The sequence below is a fragment of the Macaca thibetana genome, chromosome 15 (genome assembly GCF_024542745.1).
Source record: "Macaca thibetana thibetana isolate TM-01 chromosome 15, ASM2454274v1, whole genome shotgun sequence".
NCBI classification, from domain to species: domain Eukaryota; kingdom Metazoa; phylum Chordata; class Mammalia; order Primates; family Cercopithecidae; genus Macaca; species Macaca thibetana.
This window is the reverse complement of record NC_065592.1, coordinates 64,868,141-64,892,602: the sequence shown is the minus strand read 5'-3', so window position 1 is coordinate 64,892,602 and position 24,462 is coordinate 64,868,141. Positions and strand designations below refer to the sequence as shown.

At 36.6% G+C, this 24,462-nt stretch overlaps 1 protein-coding gene across 6 annotated transcripts in view; it reads left to right on the top strand.

The window, feature by feature from the left end:
• The window catches only part of CCDC171 (coiled-coil domain containing 171), a 380,335-nt gene that overhangs the window by 71,682 nt on the left and 284,191 nt on the right, over positions 1-24,462 (top strand). For all 6 annotated transcript variants that reach the window (XR_007719876.1, XM_050761632.1, XM_050761631.1 and 3 more), the window contains 2 exons: positions 6,987-7,079; positions 15,344-15,504. Coding sequence is in view for 5 of the 6 variants with exons in the window: in XM_050761632.1 (XP_050617589.1) it covers positions 6,987-7,079; positions 15,344-15,504 (254 nt within the window). In the remaining variant the exon portion in view is untranslated. The remainder of the gene's footprint in view (positions 1-6,986; positions 7,080-15,343; positions 15,505-24,462) is intronic.

Below are 24,462 nucleotides of genomic sequence, written 5' to 3'. Positions count from 1 at the left end.
GGATTCAAAGTCAGCATTTAGAAATAACTTTTTTTCCACAATGAGAATCAGAAGCTTAAGTTGGGAGCTGTCCCTTCCGGACATTCAAGTCAGAGATTCTTTATTTTTTAATTAAGATATAGTTCACATATCATAAAACTCACCCTTTAAAAGTATACAATTCAATGCTTTTAATATATTCACTACACTGTGCAACTATTACCACTATCTAATTCCAGAGCATTTTCATCACCCCACTAAGAAACTTCATATTCATTAGCAGTTACTGCCCTTTCTGTCTCTTCTTCTCCCCTATCCTCCTGCAACCACTTAATATACTTTTTGTCTCCGGATTTGCATCTTTTGGACAGTTCTTATAAATGAAATCATACAGGGTGTGGTCTTTTGTATTTGACTTCTTTTACTCTTTTATATATGTCTTCAAGGTTAATCCATGGTATCACATTTATTGGTACTTCATTCCGTTTTCTTGCTGGATAATATTCCATTGTATGGATTCACAACATCTTGTTGGTTCATTCATCGGTTGATGGACATTTGGGTGCATTCCACCTTTGGCTATTCTGAAAAATGCTGCTATAAACTTTTGTGCATAATTTTTTGAACCTATTTTCATTTCTCTTGGGTAAATATATGGGACTGGAATTGCTGGGTCATATGGTAACTCTATGTTTAATTTTTTTGAGCAGCTGCCAAGCTGTTTTCCACAGCAGCCAAACCATTTTACGTTCGTATGAGTAATATATGAGGTTTTCAGGTTTTCCAATATTTTTCCAATATTTTCTGTTATTTAAATTATAGCCATCTAGTGGGTGTGAAGGTATCTCTTCGTGTTTTTAATTTTCATTTCCCCAATGACTAATAGTGTTGAGCATCATTTCATGTAGTTATTGGTCATTTACATATCTTTTTTAGACAAACATCTAAGTCCTATACTCATATTTTGAGTTGTCTTTTTATCGTATGAGTTCTTTTTTTATTCTGTATACTAGACCATGCTCAGATATATGATTTGTAAGTATTTTTTCCCATTCTTTAGGTTATCTTTTCAGTTTCCTAATAAAGTCCTTTGATACACATAAGTTTTTTGTCTTTTAGTTTTAATTTTATATTGTTACATAAAATGTATACATATTTATGGGGTTCATGTGATATTTTGTTATGTGCATAGAATGAAATTATCAAGTCAGTAGTTAGGCTGTCCATCATCTTGAACATTGATCATTTCTATGTGTTGGGAATATTTCAAGATCTCTCTTCCAGCTATTTTGAAATATACAATACATTGTTGTTAACTATAGTCATCCTACTCTGCTATCGAACGTTAGAACTTATTCCTTCTATCTAACTGTATGTTTGTACCCATTAGTCAATCTCTCTGCCCTGCCACCCACACCCCGACACCCTTTCCAGCCTCTGATAACTATCCTAACTATCATTCTACTCTCTACCTCCTTGAGACTAACTTTTAAAATTATATATATATATATATATATGTGTTTTTTTTTTTTTTTTTCTTTGAGATGAAGTCTCAGTCTGTCACCCAGGCTGGAGTGTAGTGGCACGATCTCCACTCACTGCACCTTCTGCCTCCCGGGTTCAAGTGATTCTCCTGCCTCAGCCTCCTGAATAGCTGGGATTACAGGTGCCTGCCACAGGGCCCAGCTAATTTTTGTATTTTTAGTAGAGACGGAGTTTCACCATGTTGGCCAGGCTGGTCTTGAACTCCTGACCTCAGGTGATCCACCCGCCTTGGCCTCCCAAAGTGCTGGGATTACAGGCGTGAGCCACCGCACCTGGCCTATACTTTTTTTTTTTTATTTAATAGAGATGGGGTCTCACTTTTTTATAGAGATTTTGCTCAGACTGGTCTTGAACTCCTAAGCTCAAGCAATCCTCTCACCTTAACCTTCCAAAGTGCTAGGATTACAGGCATGAGCCTCCATGCCCAGCTGAGATTAACTTTTTTAGCTCTCACATATGAGTGAGAACATGTGGTATTTGTCTTTCTGTACCTGGCTTATTTTACTTAACATAATGACCTCTAGTTCCATTCATATTGCTGCACACGACAGGACTTCATTCTTTTTTTATGGCCAACTAGTATTCCATTGTGTGTATATATAACCCACTTTCTTAATTCATTTGTTGATGGATACATAAGTTGATTCCGTATCTTTGCTATTGTGAATAGTGTTGTGATAAGTTTTTAATGTTATTTATTTATTTATTTATTTATGCATGCATGCATGCTTGTGCTTTACTATCTAAGAATCCATTGCCAAATCTAAGGTCATGAAGGTTTTTGGGTTTTTTTTGAGACAGGGTCTTGCTTTGTTGCCCAGGCTGGAGTGCAGTGGCATGATCTCAGCTCACTGAAGTCTCAACCTCCTGGACCCAAGCCTTCCTTTCCACTTTAGCCTCCCAAGTAGCTGGGACCATAAGTGTCCCTCACCACACCTGGCTAATTTTGTTTATTTTTTTGTAGAGGCAAGGTTTCACTGTGTTGCCTAGACTATGAAGATTTACCCCTATGTTTTCTTCTAAGAGTTTTATGGTTTTTAGCTCATATATTTAGGTCATTGATCCATTTAGAATTTATTTTTGTATATGATATGAGGTATGGGATCCAAATTTATTCTTTTGCCTATGTATATCCAATTGTCTCAACATTATTTAATGAAAAGAATCTTTTCCATTGAGTAGTCATGGCACCATTGTCAAAAATAAATTGACCACCCAATCATGAGTTTATTTCTGGACTGTCAGTTCCTTTCAGTGGATCTATATGAATCTATATGTCTATCCTTTTGCTGGTACCACATTGTTTTGATTATTGTAGCTTTTTTTTTTTTTTGAGACAGAGTCTGGCTCTGTCATCCAGGTTGAAGTACAGTGGCTCAGTCTTTGCTTACTGCAACCTTTGCCTCCCAGGCTCAAGCCATTCTCTCACCTTAAGCCTCCCTTGTAGCTGGGATTGTAGGTGGCCAACACCACACTTGGCTAATTTTTGTTTTTTCTTTTTGTTTTGATAGAGACAGGGTTTCACCATGTTGCCCAGGCTGGTCTTGAACTCCTGGGCTCAAGCTGTCTGCTGGCCTCAGCCTCCCAAAATGCTGGAGTTACAGGCATGAGCCACCATGCTCGACTGATCACTGAAGCTTTGTAGTGAGATTTGCATTTATGACATATGTCTTCCATCTTTATTCTTCTTTTTCAAGATTGTCATGTTAACGTTTTGAGAAGTCTTTAGTAAGGAAAATTGTTTGGTTTTAATCTTGTGTTTCTCACATGCTTCTGATGATGAAATTGCTTTTTTATATAATAGCTAACAACATCCTGTGGAACTGGTATTCTGTGGAAACATTTTTTGAGAAGGGTGGGAAAAAAGTGACTATGCGGGGAATATTTTATTTGCCTTATCACGTCAGCAATATAGATAGGAATAGATTGAGTTAAACTCCCCCTTCCCATTTACTTTTTCTGCTTAGTCATGAAATAATTCATTCTAATGTTTTTTTGTTGTTGTCATTGTCAAAATATTAAACTTATAATTTTTTAGACAGGGTTTCATTCCTGTTGCCTGGGTTGGAGTGCAGTGGCACGATGACAGCTCACTGCAGCCTTGACTTCCTGGGCTCAAGAGATCCTCCCACCTCAGCCTCCCAAGTAGGTGGGACTACAGGTGCGCACCACAATGCCTGACTAATTTTTGTATTTTTTTTTGTTTGTAGAGTTGGGGCTTCATCATGTTGCCCAGGCTGGCCTTGGGCTCCTGGGCTCAAGTGATCTGCCCGAGTTGGCTTTCCGAAGTGCAGGGATTACAAGTGTGAGCCACTGTGCCTGGCCTAATTTTGTTAATTGGGTAAATAATGATACCATTGCCATACTTCCCCCTTAACCTTAATAATTTTGCTTTTGTTGTTTAAAAAATGTTTCTCAATATGGAAAATTTCACACATACATGAAAGTAGAAAGAATATTGCAGTGAACCCCCATGTGCCTATCATTTAGCTTCAACAGTTATCAGCTTATGACCAATCTTATTTTATGAACACCAACCCTCACCCCTAACTCCTGGGTTGATTATTTTAAACCATATCTAGACATTATATAGTTTCATCCCTGAACACTTTAGTATGTATTTTTTAAAAGATAAGGGTTTATTTTATTTATTAATTAAAAAAATTTATTTAGTTAATTTTTTTGTAGACATGGAATCTTTCTCTGTTGCCCAGGCTGGTCTCAAACTCTTGGCCCCAAGCAGTCCTCAGCTTCCCAAAGTGATGGGGGCCACTGTGCCTGGCCCAAAGATAGGGGTTTAAAAAAATACTAATCATTATCACACCTAAAAAAGTAATAATAATTCCTTAGTTACATCAAATATCCAAATGTCCTCATTTACTGGTTTTCAGGGTGTTTTGAGTCTTCAGATAAAACTGTGAATATTTACTAGTTTCACCTTTCAGCAGAATGCCTGTTATTTTTAAATACTCGAGTAGCGTAAGTTATAAATGTCAGATTTTACTCAAAGTATTATTTTATCCTTTGGATTTAAATTATCTTGAGACCCAAAAGGATCATATTTGGAATTACTGCTTCCTGTAAAAAAAAACAAAACTATTTTCTAGTATAATAGCTCATTAAGAAATATTTTTAATAGGTTGTAGAATCTAAATAAAGCAAATAGTTCATTGTAAAAGAATATTTTGTGCATTTCATGTTTGCAAAACACAGAGTGATTATATCCCAAAGCAGGATTATTCCATGACTGTGAAGGCTGTCAGAACTAGGTGCATCTACAAAGGCCTCTAGAGAAGAAGGGATGTTTGTGTTTATGCTCTGCATTATGATAATCATTATGGGAATGATTTGCCCAGAAAGAAGTATAGTCATTTCTTAGTTATTCATAGACTGCTTGATTAGTTTGTGGATTATTCAGTTTTTATTTATACTTCTTTTCATTGTGATCCATTACCATCTTTGTCTGTAAACAAAAAGAAATGGTGGAAGAGAAGGAAAATCAGATTAATCAAGTTGAACATTTAAAAAAACTTGGCTTAGGCTAAATGGTTTAGTTAATATAATAAATACTAATTTATTTTTTTCCCACATTTCATCTAGGAAGGGAAAGCAAATTAGTAATGCCTTTCTCTGTCCCCATTGAACTGCCCCATTGACAGACAGGACTCTAGGCATGACTTTTCTTTGCTACCGTTATCTTGAGCCATGCTGGGTGTTCCCATAGTTCTGTTTTTCTGCCCCCAATAGATTGTTGGTCATGACCAATTCTCTCTTTGGGGCTAGTAATCCGCTACTTCCCAGGGTTGCATTTTCTCAACAGAAATTGTATTCAAAAATAAAGATCTTGACTTCTGCTCTGGCCAGAAACTGACTCTTGCCTGAAAAACTGATAAATTAGACTTCATCATATGGAAATTTTGCTTTGCTTTGCAAGTGATACTGTTAAGAGAATGAAAAGACAGGACGTAGACTGGGAGAAAATATTTGAAAATCATATATCTAACAAAGGACACGTTTTCAGATTGTATAATGAACTTTTTAAAGCTCAGTAATATGAAAATAAACAGCCCAATTAAAAAATGGTGAAAATATTTGAACATATACTTCATCAAAGAAGATACACAGTTGGCAAATAGGTACATGAAAAGATGCTCAGTGTCATTAGTCATTGGGGAAATGCAAATTAAAACTAAAATGAGGTAACTACTACATGCCTATTTGATTGTCTGTAAAACCTCAAGAAACCAAAAACAAAAAATGATCATGCCAAGTGTTGGTGAGGATGTGGAACAAAGGAAAATTTCATATATTGCTGTTAGGAATGTAAGTTGGCACCGTCACTTTGGAAAACAGTGTGGCAGTTTCTTAAAATATTCAATATGGCTGGGTCCGGTGGCTCACGCCTGTAGTCCCAGCACTTTGGGAGGCCGAGGCGGGTGGATCATGAGGTCAGGAGATTGAGACCATCCTGGCTAACACAGTGAAATCCCATCTCTACTAAAAATACAAAAAATTAGCTGGGCGTGGTGGCGGGTGCCTGTAGTCCCAGCTACTCAGCAGGCTGAGGCAGGAGAATGGTGTGAACCTGGGAGGCAGAGCTTGCAGTGAGCCTAGATGGCGCCACTGCACTCCAACCTAGGCGACAGAGCGAGACTCGTCTCAAAAAAAAGAAAAGAAAAAAAAAAAATTCAATATGCACCTATCATTTGACCCATTCATTCCATTCTTCATTGTTTACCCCAGAGAAATGAAAGTATGTGTCTTTACAAAGTCTTGCTCGCAAATGCTCATAGTAGTTTTATTTGTAATTGCCTAAACTGGAAACAACTCAAATGTCCATCAGTAGGTGAGCAGATAAACCAGTTGTGGTCTGTTAACAAAATGGAACAATATTTAACAATGAGAATGAATGAACTGTTGATGCATACAACCACATGGATAGGTGTCAAAATAATTATGTAAGGTGAAAGAAGCCCGGCAATAGAAAGCGTAATATATGATTCAGTTTATATACAACTCCAGAAAATACGAACTGCTCTATAGTGACAAAAAGTAGATTCGTGATTACTTGGATATGTGGTGGGGTGGTGAGGGCTGGAGGAAGGCATTACCAAGAGACATAAGGTATCTTTTAAGAGTGATGGAAATGTTTCCTATATTGATTGTGGCAGTGATTTAATGGATGTGTACGTGTTTGTGTGTGTGTATAAAAATTTATCAAAAAGTATATTTTCACTGTGTGTAGCTTATTATATATAAGTTATACCTCAATAAAGTGTAAAGAAAAAAAAGCAAGCTCTGGCACATTCTTCCTGAGTGTGAATTTTACATTGCGTTCTTGCAAAGAAAAAGAAATGAGGCTGCAGGTCCACTAATCTAAAGTGTTAATTATCATTCTGGACTGTAGTGATCCATATCTTCTTTAAATACCAATGTTCATGAATTTAAACTTTTGTTTTCAGGCAACTACTCTTAGAGTGAGGAAATTAGAAGAAAACATTGAAGCAGAAAGAGCAGCGCATTTGGAATCAAAATTTAATTCTGAAATTATTCAGGTAAAATGTAAACAAATATTTTGGCCTGCATTTTCTTAATTTGTGTTACAACAGCTGGGAAAAACAGCACTATGTTCAGAGAACTAAGGTGTGCATTGAGAATGGGTCACATATTATGATGACACTCATTATTGTATATAAGGTTAGCATACAGTTGAGATATACTACCTTAGTGGAGGAGTTGGCACACTACAGCCTACCAGGTCTCACCCACTGTCTGTTCTTGTGAAGTTTTGTCTTGTCCATAGCTGCTTTTGTGCTACATTGACAGAGTGGAGTAGTAGTGACAGAGAACTTATCTGGCAGTCTACAAAGAAATTTGCGGATTAGAGTGTCCTTTTTCCCAACAGCTGTGGGATGAATTTCTTTTTGAGAACATTGAAAAAACATGCATGTTATTTATTGAGTGCATATCCTATGCATATCACTGTATTAAGAGCTGAAGGTGTAAAGATGAATGAACTCCTTTTGTAACTTACATTTCGTTACCAGAGATACTAAATATCTATCTCCAGATATATAGATGCTTAGATAGATGTACAAAATACTGAAATACAATGGGAATATAATAAAGAAAAGGATTAAATCTGGGAGGGGAATTAAATGGAGGCCTCCTAAGGAAACTATCCTTTTTGCTCTGCCTTAGAGAATGAGAAGGAATTTCTAAGAGAAGTAAGAGCAGAACATTTTATTAGGGGTTGGCACACTACTGCCCATGGGCCAAGTCTAACCTGCAGCCTGTTTCTGTAAAGTTTTATTAGAAGATAGCCACGCCCATTTGTTTACATATTGTTTATGGCTGCTTGTCGAGACAGACCTATGGTCCACAAAAACTAAAATATTTACTCTGTGGCCCTTTACAGAAAATGTTTACTGACCACTGTTCTAAACAACTGCTTGGATAAAGCCACTAAATAAGAATGTACTTGTTTCCTTTTGAGAAATACTTGCATTGTTGAGTGGTAGAGCTTTGGGAAAAGTTTGGAGATAATGGTGGAAAGGCATGATGAAGACTAATTATGAAAGTCTTTTTTCATGCTAAGAAACTTAGACTTATTTTGAAAGCAGTGGAAAGCCACTGCAGCTTTTGGGACACACAGATATGAAATCTAAGTTTAAGAAAATGGCTCTGGTACCATATTGGTAGATAAAGGAAGGGAGTGGAGATAGGAGACTGGTTGAAGAGATGATGAACACCTGAATCAAGGCAATAACCGTAGCAATGGAAAGAAGGGCTCCTGTGTCAGAATAATAGTCCCTCAAAGATGTCCACATCTGTACTTATCCTCAGAACCTGTGAATATGTTACCTTACATGGCAGATAGGACTTTGCAGATGTGATTTATTTGAGGATCTTGAGATGGGAGTTTGTCCCAGTTTATCTAATTGAGACTGATGTAATCATAAGAGTCCTGGCAGGAGGGTCACAGTCAGAGACAGAGATGTGATGACAGAAGCAGAGATCAGAGTAGGCCACGATGAGCCCAGGAATGTGGGTGGCCTCTAGAAATTGGAAAAGGCAAGATAAGATTTCTTCCCTAGAGTCTCCAGAAGGAATGGAGCCTTGCTGACACTGTGACTTTAGCACCAGAAGACCCATTTCAGACTTCTGATAGACTGTAAGATAATACATTTATGTCATTTTAAGTTGCCAGTTTATGGTAATTGGTAATAGCAGTGATTGGAAAGATACAGGGGACAAACTGAGAATGCATGATTTTAGGTAACAAATTTGCATTGTGAGGGGAAGAGCAATAGAAGAGAACACCAAGGTCTGCAATATGTGTGAAAGTAGGCAGATGCAGTTGACTGTCAAACTCTGAAGTCTGAAGAGAGACAATGGTAAGTTTTGAACATGTTGACTTTGAGGAGTAGTTTAGAGGTTCATAGTGCCCTTTGAGGATATGGTCATGCAAAGTCACCTGAACAATGTACATTTACTCTTGTCATTCTGCTTTTTTGTGAACAGTTCCTTTCTTTATATTCTCTGAAGCACCTGCTGGTAGCTTATCTTGGATCAGCCAGTTTCCCAGTGTTAGGAAAGTTAAGGAAATTAGGTAGGAGGAGATTTGTTGGAACTGCTACTTTTTTGATTTTAATATTTAATAGACAATTATGACTTTTTGCTTAAATGTTTTCTCAGCATTTTGATAATATGCTTTAAAATCTAATATGGTATTTTTTATGCTTCTGTTAAAGAGATTAATTTTAATGAAGATTATATACCTATAATAGTATTTTTGTTTGCTTAAATCTAGGAAGGTAGAAAGTATCTTTATGAACTTAGATTCTCAGTATAAACTGTTACGATGTTCTTATTTCATGTTATTTAGCTGGCCAGTACGTTTGAGCACTACTTTGTGAACAAATGTAATAGACTGTATGAAAATAAAATATATACACTTATTTCCAGAAGAAAAAGTAGTTTTAAGCTTATTTGGCTTTAGCAAGTTTGAAAATCATCTCACTTTATTTGTGCTCTTGAATTTCATATCAAGGAGGATGGTGGGATTGCCAAAATCAGTAAATGAAAAGTAGCTTTAAGCAGATAGATTAAAACTAATTTAGACTTAAAAAAGTTATTGCCTTGATTTAGGTGTTTATTATCTCTTCACCCAACCTCCTATCACCACTCCCTTACTTTATTTGCCAGTGTTAGTTACCAGAGTTATTTTTCTAAAACTTAGATTTGATATCTACATCAAAAGCTACTTATATTAAAAGCTACTGCTTTTAATATGTCTAAATTACTTAATTTACATTTTAAAAGACTTAGACTTTTTTCCTATCTTATTTTAATTAATACAATTTATAGTGTTTTACCTTCTTGTTTAAATAACTCCTAATGCAAGATGCAACTATATTTGTAAAGATTTTGATTAAAATTTATGTTTTTACTTTTGTCTTTAATGAAATGTTCTTTTTACCTAAAATTCTCAGATCCTTATATTCGAGCATGTCGGCTAAAGCAAACTTGTATACTTTTCTTTAAGATCAGGTCCCCAGAATGGCATCAATAAGTAATAAGACTGAAGTTTTCTTTTTCTTTTCTTTTCTTTTTTTTGTTTCTTTTTATGATTTCAGCTTTTATTTTAGATTCTGGGGGTATATGTGTGGTTTGTTACCTGGATATATTGGCTAATGCTAAGGTTTGGTGCATGATTGATTTTGTCAGCCAGGTATTGAGTATAGTACCCAATCGTTAATGTTTCAACTCTTACCCCCTTCCTGCCCTCTTCCCTCTAGTAGTCCCCAGTGTATATTGCTGTCATCTTTATGTCCACAGTTATCCAGTGTTTAGCTTCTACTTATAAGTGAGAATATGCGGTATTTGGTTTTCTGTTCCTGTGTTAATTTGCTTAGGATAAGGGCTTCCAGCTGCATCCATGTTGCAGCACAGGACATGATTTTGTTCTTTTTTGTGGCTGCATAGTAATCCATAGTGTATATGTACCACATTTTCTTTATCCAATCCATCGTTGATTGATGAGCACCTGCGTTGATTCCATGTCTTTGGTATTGTGAATAGTGCTGTGATGAACATAAAAGTGCATGTGTTTTTTTGGTAGAATGATTTATTTTCTTTTGGATATGTACCCAGTAATGGGATTGCTGGGTCAAATGGTAGTTCTAAGTTCTTTGAGAAATCTCCATTTCACTTTCCACAGTGGCGGAACTAATTTACATTCCCACCAACAATATATAAACATTTCCTTTTCTCAGCAGCCTCATCAGCATCTTAACATGCTGTTTTTTGACTTTTTACTAATAGGCTGAAGTTTTAAATTCATGAAAAAAACATAATTTCAAAGTTAGGTTTTTCATTGTAGTTGTGATATATCCCTGGGAATATATAGTTAATTACTATAAATATGAAAATTATTACCTATTTTTTACTTATATGGTTTAAAATTAATATTTGATATCTCAGTGCTATGACTTAGAAAAAATGAAAAGTTTTTATTTGAATCATAAATCTATAAATATTTACAAATATTTTCAATGAGGTACATCTAAAACCATTCAGTTTCAGAGTAGTTTGATGGAGAGTACTAAGTAGCTGTAACTAATCACCATCTTATAAACTACTGTTGAATATGTATTTGAGATCTGTTATTAAGTTTGTTTGTATACTTTGGCATAAAAATGAGAAAGCAGACTTAAAAGAGCTGACTCAAATTTGTTATTTTGTAGTCTGATTTTCTTTCAATTGATTGGTTTACCATTTGTGATTGAGGGTGCTTATTTTCTAAAAGAAGGTAGCAATGTAGACAAGAAGAAAATATTTCCCAGATTTACTATTTGACTTACAAACATTGGATTTAGACATAATATCAAAGAAAAATAGAATTTAAGGGGTACAATTACAAAATTTAAATCGAGTTGTATCTACCTATCTATTTTACTTCCTTACTTTAGTGTAAGAATAAACATTTCATGCCAGGTGCAGTGGCTCACACCTGTAATCCCAGCACTTCGGGAGGCTGAGGCGGGCGGATCACTTGAGGCCAGGAATTCCAGACCAGTCTGGCCAATGTGGCGAAACCCTGTCTCTGCTAAAAATACAAAAATTAGCTGGGTGTAGTGACGCATGCCTGTAGTCCCAGCTACACTGGAGGCTGAGGCATGAGAATTGCTTGAGCCTGGGAGGTGGAAGTTGCAGTGAGCTGAGATCGTGCCACTGCACTCTAGCCTGGGTGACAGAGTGAGACTCTGTCCCCACCTCCCTCTCCCCCCTGAAAAAAGAATAAACATTTCAATTATTCCAGAAATTTTGGATAATTAGAAAGAATTCTGGTTATTATCATTTTTATGGATTAATGTTGAAACATTTTCATGGCGTCTTAGGCTTTGTTTCCTGGTGAGTTTATCTTTCCTAACTCAGGTTGTGTGTTGCCATTCCTATGAGGCTTGCCTCACACAGAGTTCCATAACTTTTCTCTGAATTCAGGAGCTTTGTGCATACCTCTGTCACAGGAAGGATATACCATATCATTTTGCAGTCTATGTTCTCTTAAAGCCTATGAGCTCCTCAAGAGCTAAGACTGTGTAGTTTCATGATTATTGTATATATCTTGAGCATTAGGATATTGACTGGCATGTATTAAGTACTTAATAAATATTGGTTAAATAAACATTGCCAGTCAGGCACGGTGGCTCACACCTGTAATCCCAGCACTTTGGGAGGCTGAGGCAGGCAGATCACTGGAGGTCAGGAGTTCGAGACCAGGCTGGCCAACATGATGAAACCCCGTCTCTATTAAAAAAAATACCAAAATTAGCTGGGCGTGGTGGCAGGCACCTATAATCTCAGCTACTCAGGGGGCTGAGTCAGGGGAATCGCTTGAACCTAGGAGGTGGAGGTTGCAGACTGCCGAGATCACACCACTGCACTCCAGCCTGGGGGACACGGCGAGACTCCATCTCAACAACAACAACAACAACAAATTGCTTCATTAGATCCTTGTAGCCACCCCGCCAAGTAGATAGTCTAGATGACATTATTATTATTCACTATTTATAGATGAGAAGCCTCAAGTATTTGGAGTTTTAGTAATATGCCCAAAGTCACATTAGTTAATTTTGTAGATCTGGGATTCAGCCCGAGTTTTGTTGGTTTGTTTTATTCTAATATCTGTCATGTTTGGACAGCGTCAAACCCAAGTTTTATGGTTCTAAAACCCATTTTCTGACTAATGTGAAGCGTTTTTTTTCTCTCCCCACCCCTTCTTTAAACTATTTTCTAAAAAACTCTTTTTCTTTTAAACTTTATTTTCTGCAAAGGTAAACTATCCACAGAGTTCAAAAATTAAAACAATATTGGATTGAGAGTTCTTGCTTTCATTCTTGTCCTTCCCATTCCTCTACCTTCCTGCCTGCTTATTTTTATTCTTTTCACTTATTTACCCCAAATGTAGCATACTATATACACTGATGTGGAACCTGCTATTTTCAACATATATCAGCAATACATTGTTCTTGAACACTATGTGGAGAACTACATAATTTTTAATAGTTGTTTTGAAAAAAGAATAAACTCGTCTATTTTACAGCAACATGGATGGAACTGGAGGCCATTATCTTAAGCGAAACAACACAGACACAGTCAAATACCACATGTTCTCACTTAGAATTGGGAGCTAAATAATGTTTACATATGGACATAGAATGTAGATTAATGGTCACTGGAGACTCAAAAGGGTGGGAGGCTGGAAATGGAGTTAAGGGATACTCAATGGGTACAGTGTAAACTATTGGGTGTTGGTTACACTAAAAATCCAGACTTCACCACTATGCAATATATCCATGTAACAAAACTGCACTTTTACACCTTTATTTATTTTTGAGACAGGGTCTTGCTCTGTCACCCAGGCTGGGGTGCAGTGGTGCGATCTTGGCTCACTACAGCCTTGACTTCCCCAGCTCAAGTGATCTGCCTGCCTCTGTCCCCCAAGTAGCTGGCACTACAAGCGCATGACACCACTCCCAGCTAATTTTTGTAATTTTTGTAGACATGGGGTTTTACCATGTTTCCCAAGCTGGTCTCAATCTCTTGAGCTCAAATGATCCGCTCGCCTCAGTCTCCCAGAGGGTTGAGGTTATAGGCATGAGCCACTGTGCTTGGCCTGTAGGCCCTTAAATTTACACACACACACACACACACACACACACACGCACGAGTTGTTTTGTAGCCTTTTTACAGCTATATATAATTGTTTTGTTGGAATGAACTTGTTTATTCATCCTATGGTTGGTGGACACAGGGAATATAGTTTGTTTTTTCTTTTCTTTTTTTTTTTTGAGACGAAGTGTCGCTCTTGTTGCTCAGGCTGGAGTGCAGTGGCGCGATCTCGGCTCACCGCAACCTCCGCCTCCCAGATTCAAGTGATTCTCCGGCCTCAGCCTCCCTAGTGGCTGGGATTACAGGCATGCACCACCACGCCCGACTAATTTTGTATTTTTTTAGTAGAGACGGAGTTTCTCCATGTTGGTCAGTCTAGTCTCGAACTCCCAACCTCAGGTGATTTGCCCACCTCGGCCTGGAAATATAGTTTTAAAATGTCTTTTTATGTAGAATTTCAAGTGTATGCAAAGTGAAATAGTAAAATGAACTTCCCACATACCCATCGCCCAGCTTCAATACTTACCTCATGTCAATGGTTTTTATCTCTTACCTCCTAGAATTCTTCCACTTTCAGCTTTAAAATTTTTTTTTTTTTTTTATTTTGAGGGAAGGTCTCACTGTTAACCAGGCTGGAGTGCAGTGGTGCAATCATGGCCCACTGCAGCTTCGGACTCCCTGGCTCAAGGGATCTTCCTCCTCAGCCTTCTGAGTAGCTGGGACTACAGGCGCCGGCTGCCTCCAGACTATTTTGAAGTGAATCCCAGATATCAAATCACTATAACCATAAATATTTCAGTCAAATAGTATTGTTTGACAGTAAGAACATCACTTTTCTATAGTAAGAAATCCGTTATAATCTATATATAAGAATAAAAAGATCTATTAAATTTCTTAGGCTTATAGAGATACTCATGTTATAATGTTTCTTATAAGAGAGGAAGAATACTTCCCTTTAGTTTTCAAAAACCAGGCCAGGAGCGGTGGCTTATGCCTGTCATCTCAGTGCTTTGGGAGGCTAAGGTGGGAGGATCACTTGAAGCTAGCAGTTCAAGATCAGCCCGGGCAACATAGCAAGACCCCATCTCTACAAAAAGTAAAAAAAATAAACTGGGTATGATGGCGTGTACCTGTAGTCCCAGCTACTTGAGAAGCTGAGGTGGGAGGATCACTTGAGCCCAGGAATTCAAGGCTATAGTGAGCTATGATCACACTACTGCACTTCAGCCTGGGTAACAAAGTGAGACCTTGTCTCTTAAAAAACCCAAACATTTAATTTATTATATTTTATAAAAGAAGTATCTGAATGGATTAGTAGGTAAAATTTTGAAACTTTGAAAATTTAGATTGAGTTGTATCTATATATCTATTTTTCTTTGATAGAATGGGTTATATTGTACCAGCCTATCTTTCATAACACAGTTAACTCTTGTCTTCATTCTTCCACTCTTTCTCTTTTTATTTAAACATATTGAGAAAGGGAATAAACTGTCTTTTGTTTGTTTATTTTTCTTTTTTAAGCCAAAACAGAAAGAAGTGCTTGGATGAATGATAATCTGTTACTGTCAAAGTATTCTACTCAATTTAACATTGATGCTAGCATTTCTTAGCTTGATTTAATTACTTGTCTGTCATCTGGTAGTTACGGATTCGAGACCTTGAAGGAGCTTTGCAAGTAGAAAAGGCCAGTCAAGCAGAAGCTGTTGCTGATTTGGAAATGATCAAGAATGAATTCAAAGAAGTTGAAAGTGCATATGAGCGAGAAAAGCATAATGCACAAGAGAGCTTTGCAAAGCTAAATTTGTAAGTATTCTACTGTAAAATTCTCTAAATTAACATAAAGATTTTATAAAAGCTATGTAAAATATGAATGTATACTATGTATTTTTGATATAGCTCCCATTAATGTCTGTGGTAGATTGGGGTAAGTGACTTCATAAAGCATAACTATACTTTCCTGTATAGGTAAAAATGGAAATGCTCTTTTGGATGTTGAAGTATATTATATTCCAAGTAGCCCAAGAAATTGAGTAATATACTAGGAAGTAAATATATTAATGTAGTTTGTATTATATGATTGATGTAATGCAATATCTTTAAGTATTAAGACCAGCTTGGGCAACATAGTGAGACTTCGTCTCTACAAAAAAATAAAAAAATTAGCCGGGTATAGTGGTGTGCACGTGTAGCCCCAGCTACTCGAGAGGCTGAGGTGGGAGGATCACCTGAGCCCAGGAGTTCAACGCTGAAGTGAGCTATGATCTAAGGCTAAGATCTGGGGCTAAGATTTCTAAGCCACGTAAAATGGTCTATATGAAGATGGATAATATTTGACATTTTCTCAAACTACAGAAATAATAATAATAGCAGTAATACTGCTACTAGTGGCTAACATGCATTTGTGACTCACTACATACATAGCACTGCATCATTTCATTTGTCTAACACCCTATGAGGAAGGTACTTTTAAAAATCTCTTTTACAGATGTGGAAATTGAGGCTTAGCCAGAGTAAGGACATATAGCTCCTAAGTGGCAGAATTAAAATCTTTCTGAGTCCTACTGATTTTAACCTTTTTCAGTTCAAAAGCCTTTCATCTTCAAAATTCTGTGAAATGCTTTAAGAAGTTTATAATGCATTCATATGTTTCCAAAAATAAGTCAATAGTAGACATTTTAAACCATTTTTCCCCAGAGGGTGAAATTCATACTACTATTTGTTTGTGGCATGATAATACACTGGCATATAGGAATTATATTTTAATCTTAGTTTCTATTTATGGCAAGTAGATAATGGTTTTCCATTTGTAGCCACAGTATAAAGATTTCTTTTAAAATGCTTTATTGGCTGGGCACGGTGGCTCATGCCTGTAATCCCAGCTCTTTGTGAGGCCGACTCTGGTAGATCACTTGAGTTCAGGAGTTTGAAACCAGCTTGGCTAACACAGTGAAACCCCGTCTCTACTAAAAATACAAAAATTAGCCAGGTGTGGTGGTGGGCACCTGTAATCCCAGCTACCTGGGAGGCTGAGGCAGGAGAATCACCTGAACCTGGAAGGCAGAGGTTGCAGTGAGCTGAGATCGCGCCATTGTACTCCAGCCTGGGCAACAGAGGGAGACTGTGTCTCAAAAAAACAAAAAAACAAAAAAAGACTTTATTTATTATAAGAAGTGAGTTAATTTAAGTGAAAGTATTACTTAAATAGTGGTAAATTTTGTGAGTGTGACAAAAACCATGAAGATTGTACCTGAAAGACTGAAAAAATTTAAAACTCTTTTAAAATGTTGGTTTCTTTAATTAATGATACTTATAATATTTTAAACCAATAATTGTTAACTGAATTTCCTTGCTTCCTCTAGTATGACTTAAATGACATTCTGTGAATGTTATTCTAAGGACTTATTTCTCATTTATTTTTTTTGAACCGTTGCTTGAATGTGCACATTTAATATATTTCAATGTATTCAAATTTTATTCAAATATGTATTCAAATATTATTCTGCATATCTATTTGAAAGGCTTTTATGTGGAACATAGTGAAGATTTATTTACTTTTGCTTTAAGGTAATGATTAGGACCTACAAATAAAACTAAGAAGTCAGAATGAGCTCCCAATAATTAAAGCTTTCTAGCAATGAAATAATAGACATCTTTCAGGGAACTAGTGACTCCCTGCCTTGGGAAATTCAAAACACAGAGTGGATGATTCTCTGTCATGGATATTGAAGAAGAGAGTCTCATAAAGATTGGACCGGAGGAATTTTAACCTACTTGCTAACAATTAAGCTCTGAGTCTAACCTATGTACTTTCCTAATTGGACCCCACAGCAGTTTTTTTCCTTAAGTTTGTTTTGCTGTTAGTTGTATTTTGGTACTTGAAAAATTTTACTCAAGTTTAATATTCCAGTAAGCACCAACTGACAATTCTAAACATTGGTTACATATTCCAACTAGGCACTAGCTAATTAACACTCCTAATGCTTTAACATAATGTCCCTTATCGCTTCTTCATCTGTATATGACTGTCATAATAATACACGTTAAATATTATAAATAAATAATGACAGGTAATCGTTAAAGCCCAATAATCATTGAAAATTTCTGTGACTTTCGTTTTCCCATCCAGTCTTCCTTTTCCGTGTATGTGAAATGAAAGCCACTTCCATCCCTTCTGTCTGTAGTATAAGAAGGAATGATATGACTTGAGGGATCTACCTGTACTTCCATTTTCCATTTTCTGCCTGTACTTCTGACTATACTTCAGAATCGTCTTTAAAAAAGGTTTTTTAAATTTCTTAAATTTTTTTTTAAAGAAGATTCTGAATTTCTGAAAAAAATTCTGTTGTTTCAAAGTAGTTCTAAGTTTTGGTTAATGTATTCCACATAGAGAATTGATAGATTTTAGGTCTTTAAGGTAAATAATACTTTTAACTTACAACTTTGAGAATGTGGAGTTTTGGAGTAGAATATTGTTTTACCTGTTGTGAACTGATGTAGCAGTTCATCATGCTTGAACCTGCCATTGGGTAAGGTTCTTAAGCTTCTGTTTCTTGCCAGGTAGACCTAGGCAGGATCTCACTAAAAGTCAGGAGAAAGAAAGCTGTGTTTATATTGCAGAGTTATAGTTTTGGTCCATAGTTTCATAACAGTAGACATTCCTGCATGAAATTATTTTAGATGGAATGTATATATTCCATCATTCTGTAATCAAAATTTCTTAGTGTAAAATTTTTTCCATCTAAAACTTACAGTATGAAACTAAAGCTTTTCAATAATCTTTTGTTTTCTTTTTGAACATTTTTTTTCTTTTTAATTATGGGTAAATAATAGTTGTACATGTTTATAGGGTACATGTGATATTTTTATACAAGCATACAATGTGTGATGATCAACTCAGGGTAACTGGGCTATCCATTAACTCAGGCATTTATCATTTATTTATGTTAGGAACATTCCAATTCCACTTTTTTAGTTATTTTGAAATATGTAATAAATTATTGTTAACTATAGTTGCTCTGTTGTGCCACCAAACACTAGATCCTGTTAGCTGGATTTCCATCTAGCTGGATTTTTGTACCCATTAACCATCTGAATTTTCAAATATAGTAAAGTCTTCATTAGCTGTGATAATTGATTGCTGGGCAATAGTAGGGAGAAAGAGATCATAGTAATTCTCAGGTATAGTTGAAACTTAAATTTAATTTGAAACATCATTAGTCAAATATATCATACTAAATGGACTGCATCTAAATTTATTTCTTAGACTCAATATTTAGGAATTTAGCTTCCTAAATATATCACCCAAAAGGATAAACATAACAACAGTATTGTAACTTAGTAGCACTATTTTTGTTTACATTGTATGTAAAACATAGTCCAAAGATGGCTATTTGTTAAAATAGCCTGTTATTGTCAAATTCTTAGCTGAAGTATTTAAAAAAAAAAAAGAAGAATGGAACTCCAGTAGGAAAGAAGGCATCCTAGCTACAGACTTACTTCTCCTCTCTTCCCTTTCCTGCCTAAATCCTCCACCTTTTAAGTCCTGGCCCTTTCCCATCAGAATTCAGAGACGAGGCATCTCCTTTACCTGCCCTACTCTTGCCCCACTTACTCCCTCTTGGTTGGGAGTTTAGCAGCGTGGTAGGAGTCAGCTTTTTTGGGTTGTCCACCAGAATGCTCAATAGCAAGGTGTGTTCCCCCATTTCAATGGACACAGTTTGGCCTTTATTTATAAAATAGTACCCCCCCCCCAAAAAAAAAGCTGTGTGTGTATTGTGTGTGTAATGACAGATGCACTTAATTTTGTATTTTTTGAGTAATAGTAATTTTTAACTAAAATCTTGATTTTATCAAATTAATACATGTACACAGTCTAATGAATAAAATGGTACTGTTAGGCTCATGAAAAACAACAGTTTCATGCCCCATTGCTCTCCACTATCAGTTTCTACTCCTTTGATGCATCTGCTTTCAAGTCTTAGTGCTGTTTCTTCTGAAATTTGGTTTCATATTTCTAAATAACAAGCATAGTATGCCATTTTTCAGTTTCTGCCTTTAGATATCTATAGACTTCTACTTATATATCTCTATTACATGCTTCTCCCACACCACAGACACTTACTCCTTCCCCCTTTCCATCCTTTCCATAGAGTTATATTTTTGGGTTCAGCATACTTTATTTTTTCTACAGTTTAATTTTTGTTAACCCATCTTTTTTTTTATAGCACATTTTATTGTGTTCTTTGTTATTTATTGTCCGTCTTATGTAACAAGAAACTTTGTTTTGTTTATTACTGTCTGTCAATGCCTAGAAAGGTACATAAGAGCTGCTAAATATAGATTTAGGGAATTGGGCTGGATGTGGTGGCTCATACCTGTAATCCCAGCACTTTGGGAGGCTGTGGTGGGAGGATTGCTTGAGGCCGAGGTGGGGGAAGATTGCTTGTGGTGGCGCATGTTTGTAGTCCCAGCTATTTGGGAGGCTGAGGTATAAGGATTGCTTATGCCAAGGAGTTCGAGGCTGCAGTGAGCTATGATCATGCCACTGTACTTCACCATGGGCGACCAAGTGAGACACTGTCTAAAAAAACAAAACAGAAAATATTTGCAGAATCAACAGATGAGAATAGTTAATAATTGCCTCATTTTAAACTGTATTAGTTTATGTGATTAACCAATCACTTATTAAATTATTTCTAAACATTAACAGAACCGAAAGTCTCCCATGTTCCTACACCTCAGAGATGCTATCATTTTAAATTTCTTCTAAGAGATGTTCCTCCTGGACTCTTTTGTCTACTTCTTCCAGTCTGGGCAAGTTTTTTTTTTTTTAATTTATTTTTAATTTTTTTTAGACTTTAAGTTCTAGGATACATGTGTGCAACGTGCAGGTTTGTTACATAGGTATACATGTGCCATGTTGGTTTGCTGCATCCATCAAGTCGTTTACATTAGGTCTTTACATTAGGTCTTTCTCGTAATGCTATCCCTCCCCAAGCCCCTCACTCCTGGCCAGGCCCCGGCGTTTGATGTTCCCCTGCCCCGAGTACATGTGTTCTCATTGTTCAGTTCCCACCTATGAGTGAGAACATGTGGTGTTTGGTTTTCTGTCCTTGTGATCGTTTGCTCAGAATGATGGTTTCCAGCTTCATCCATGTCCCTGCAAAGAATGTGAACTCATCCTTTTTTATGGCTGCATAGTATTCCATAGCGTATATGTGCCACATTTTCTTAATCCAGTCTATCATTGATGGACATTTGGGTTGGTTCCAAGTCTTTGCTATTGCGAATAGTGCCACAATAAACATATGTGTGCATGTGTCTTTATAGCAGCATGATTTATAATCCTTTGGGTATATACCCAGTAATGGGATGGCTGGGTCAAATGGTATTTCTAGTTCTAGATCTTGAGGAATCGCCACACTGTCTTCTACAATGGTTGAACTAGTTTACAGTCCCACCAACAGTGTAAAAGTGTTCCTGTTTCTCCACATCCTCTCCAGCACCTGTTGTTTTCTGACGTTTTAATGATCGCCATTCTACCTGGTGTGAGATGGTATCTCATTGTGGTTTTGATTTGCATTTCTCTGATGACCAGTGATGATAAGCATTTTTTCATGTGTCTGTTGGCTGCATGAATGTCTTCTTTTGAGAAGTGTCTGTTCGTATACTTTACCCACTTTTTGATGGGGTTGTTTGATTTTTTTCTTGTAAATTTGTTTAAGTTCTTTGTAGATTCTGTATATTAGCCCTTTGTCAGATGGATAGATTGTAAAAATTTTCTCCCATTCTGTAGGTTGCCTGTTCACTGTGATGGTAGTTTCTTTTGCTGTGCAGAAGCTCTTTAGTTTAATTAGATCCCATTTGTCAATTTTGGCTTTTGTTGCCATTGCTTTTTGTGTTTTAGTCATGAAGTCCTTGCCCATGCCTATGTCTTGAATGGTATTCCCTAGGTTTTCTTCTAGGGTTTTTATGGTTTTAAGTCTAACATGTAAGTCTTTAATCCATCTTGAATTAATTTTTGTATAAGGTATAAGGAAGGGATCCAGTTTCAGCTTTCTGCATATGGCTAGCCAGTTTTCCCAACACCATTTATTAAATAGGGAATCCTTTCCCCATATCTTGTTTTCGTCAGGTTTGTCAAGATCAGATAGTTGTAGATGTGTGGTGTTATTTCTGAGATCTCTGTTCTTTTCCATTGGTCTGTATCTCTGTTTTGGTACCAGTACCATGCTGTTTTGGTTAATGTAGCCTTGTAGTATAGTTTAAAGTCAGATAGTGTGATGCCTCCAGCTTTGTTCTTTTTGCTAAAGATTGTCTTGGCTATGCAGGTTCTTTTTTGATTCCATATGAACTTTAAAGTAGTTTTTTCCAATTCTGTGAAGAAGGTCATTGGTAGCTTGATGGCAATGGCATTGAATCTGTAAATTACCTTGGGCAGTATGGCCATTTTCATGATACTGATTATTCCTACCCATGAGCATGGAATATTCTTCTATTTGTTTGTGTCCTCTTTTATTTCCTGAGCAGTGGTTTCTAGTTCTTGAAGAAGTCCTTCACATTCCTTGTAAGTTGGATTCCTAGGTATTTTATTCTCTTTGTAGCAATTGTGAATGGGATTTCACTCATGATTTGGCTCTCTGTCTGTTATTGGTGTATAAGAATGCTTGTGATTTTTGCACATTGAGTTTTGTATCCTGAGACTTTGCTGAAGTTGCTTATCAGCTTAAGGAGATTTTGGGCTGAGACAATGGGGTTTTCTAAATATACAATCATGTCATCTGCAAACAGGGACAATTTGACTTCCTCTTTTCCTAATCGAATACTCTTTATTTTTTTCTCCTGCCTGATTGCCCTGGCTGGAACTTCCAACACTTTGTTGAATAGGAGTGGTGAGAGAGGGCATCCTTGTCTGTGTTGGTTTTCAAAGGGAATGCTTCCAGTTTTTGCCCATTCAGTATGATATTGGCTGTGGGTTTGTCATAAATAGCTGTTACTATTTTGAGATATGTTCCATCCTTACCTAGTTCATTGAGAGTTTTTGGCATGAAGGGGTGTTGAATTCTGTAGAAGGCCTTTTCTGCATCTATTGCGATAATCATGTGGTTTTTGTTGTTGGTTCTGTTTATGTGATGGATTACATTTATTAATTTGCGTATGTTGAACCAGCCTTGCGTCCCAGGGATGAAGCCAACTTGATCTTTGTGGATAAACTTTTTGATGTGCTACTGGATTTGGTTTGCTAGAATTGTATTGAGGATTTTTGCATCTATGTTCATCAGGGATATTGGTCTAAAATTCTCTCTTTTTGTTCTGTCTCTGCCAGGCTTTGGCATCTGGATGATGCTGGCCTTGTAAAATGAGTTAAGGAGGATTCCCTCTTTTTCTATTGATTTGAATAGTTTCAGAAGGAATGGTACCAACTCCTGTTTGTACTTCTGGTAGAACTCGACTGTGAAACCGTCCAGTCCTGGGCTTTTTTTTTTGGTTCATAGGCTATTAATTGTTGCCTTAATTTCAGAACCTGTTGTTGGTGTATTCAGAGATTCAACTTCTTTCTGGTTTAGTCTTGGGGAGGGTGTATGTGTCCAGGAATTTATCCATTTCTTCTAGATTTTCTAGTTCATTTCCATAGAGGTGTTTATAGTATTCTCTGATGGTAGTTTGTATTTCTGTGGGATTGGTGGTGATATCCCATTTATCATTTTTTATTGCATCTATTTGATTCTTCTCTCTTTTCTTCTTTATTAGTATTGCTAGCAGTCTATCTATTTTGTTGATCTTTTCAAAAAACCAGCTCCTGGTTTCATTGATTTTTTTGAAGGGTTTTTTTTGTGTCTCTATCTCCCTCTGTTCTGCTCTAATCTTAGCTGTTTCTTGCCTTCTGCTGGCTTTTGAATTTGATTGCTCTTACTTCTCTAATTCTTTTAATTGTGATGTTAGGGTGTCGATTTTAGATCTTTCCTGCTTTCTCTTGTGGGTATTTAGTGCTATAAATCTCCCTCTACACACTTCCTTAACTGTGTCCCAGAGATTCTGGTACATTGTGTCTTCGTTCTCATTGCTTTCAAGTAATATCTTTATTTCTGACTTCATTTTGTTATTTACTGAGAAGTCATTCAGGAGCAGGTTGTTCACTTTCCATGTAGTTGCGCGGTTTTGAGTGAGTTTCTTAATCCTGAGTTCTAATTTGATTGCACTGTGGTCTGAGACAGTTTGTTGTGATTTCTGTTCTTTTACATTTGCTGAGGAGTGTTTTATTTCCAGTTATGTGGTCAGTTTTAGAATAAATGCGATGCGGTGTTGAGAAGAATGTATATTCTTTTGATTTGGGGTGGAGAGTTCTGTAGATGTCTATTAAGTCCACTTGGTCCAGAGCTGAGCTTAAGTCCTGGATATCCTTGTTAACCTTCCGTCTCGTTGATCTGTCTAGTGTTGACAGTGGGGTTTTAAAGTATCCCATTATTATTGTGTGGGAGTCTAAGTCTCTTTGTGAGTCTCTGAGAACTTGATTTATGAATCTGGGTGCTCCTGTATTGGTTGCATATGTATGTAGGACAGTTAGTTCTTCTTGTTGAATTGATCCCTTTACCATTATGTAATGGCCTTCTTTGTCTCTTCTGATCTTTGTTGGTTTAACATCTGTTTTATCAGAGACTAGGACTGCAACTCCTGCTTTTTTTTTTTTTTTTTTTTGCATTTGCTTGGTAGATCTTCCTCCATCCCTTTATTTTGAGCCTGTGTGTGTCTCTGCATGTGAGA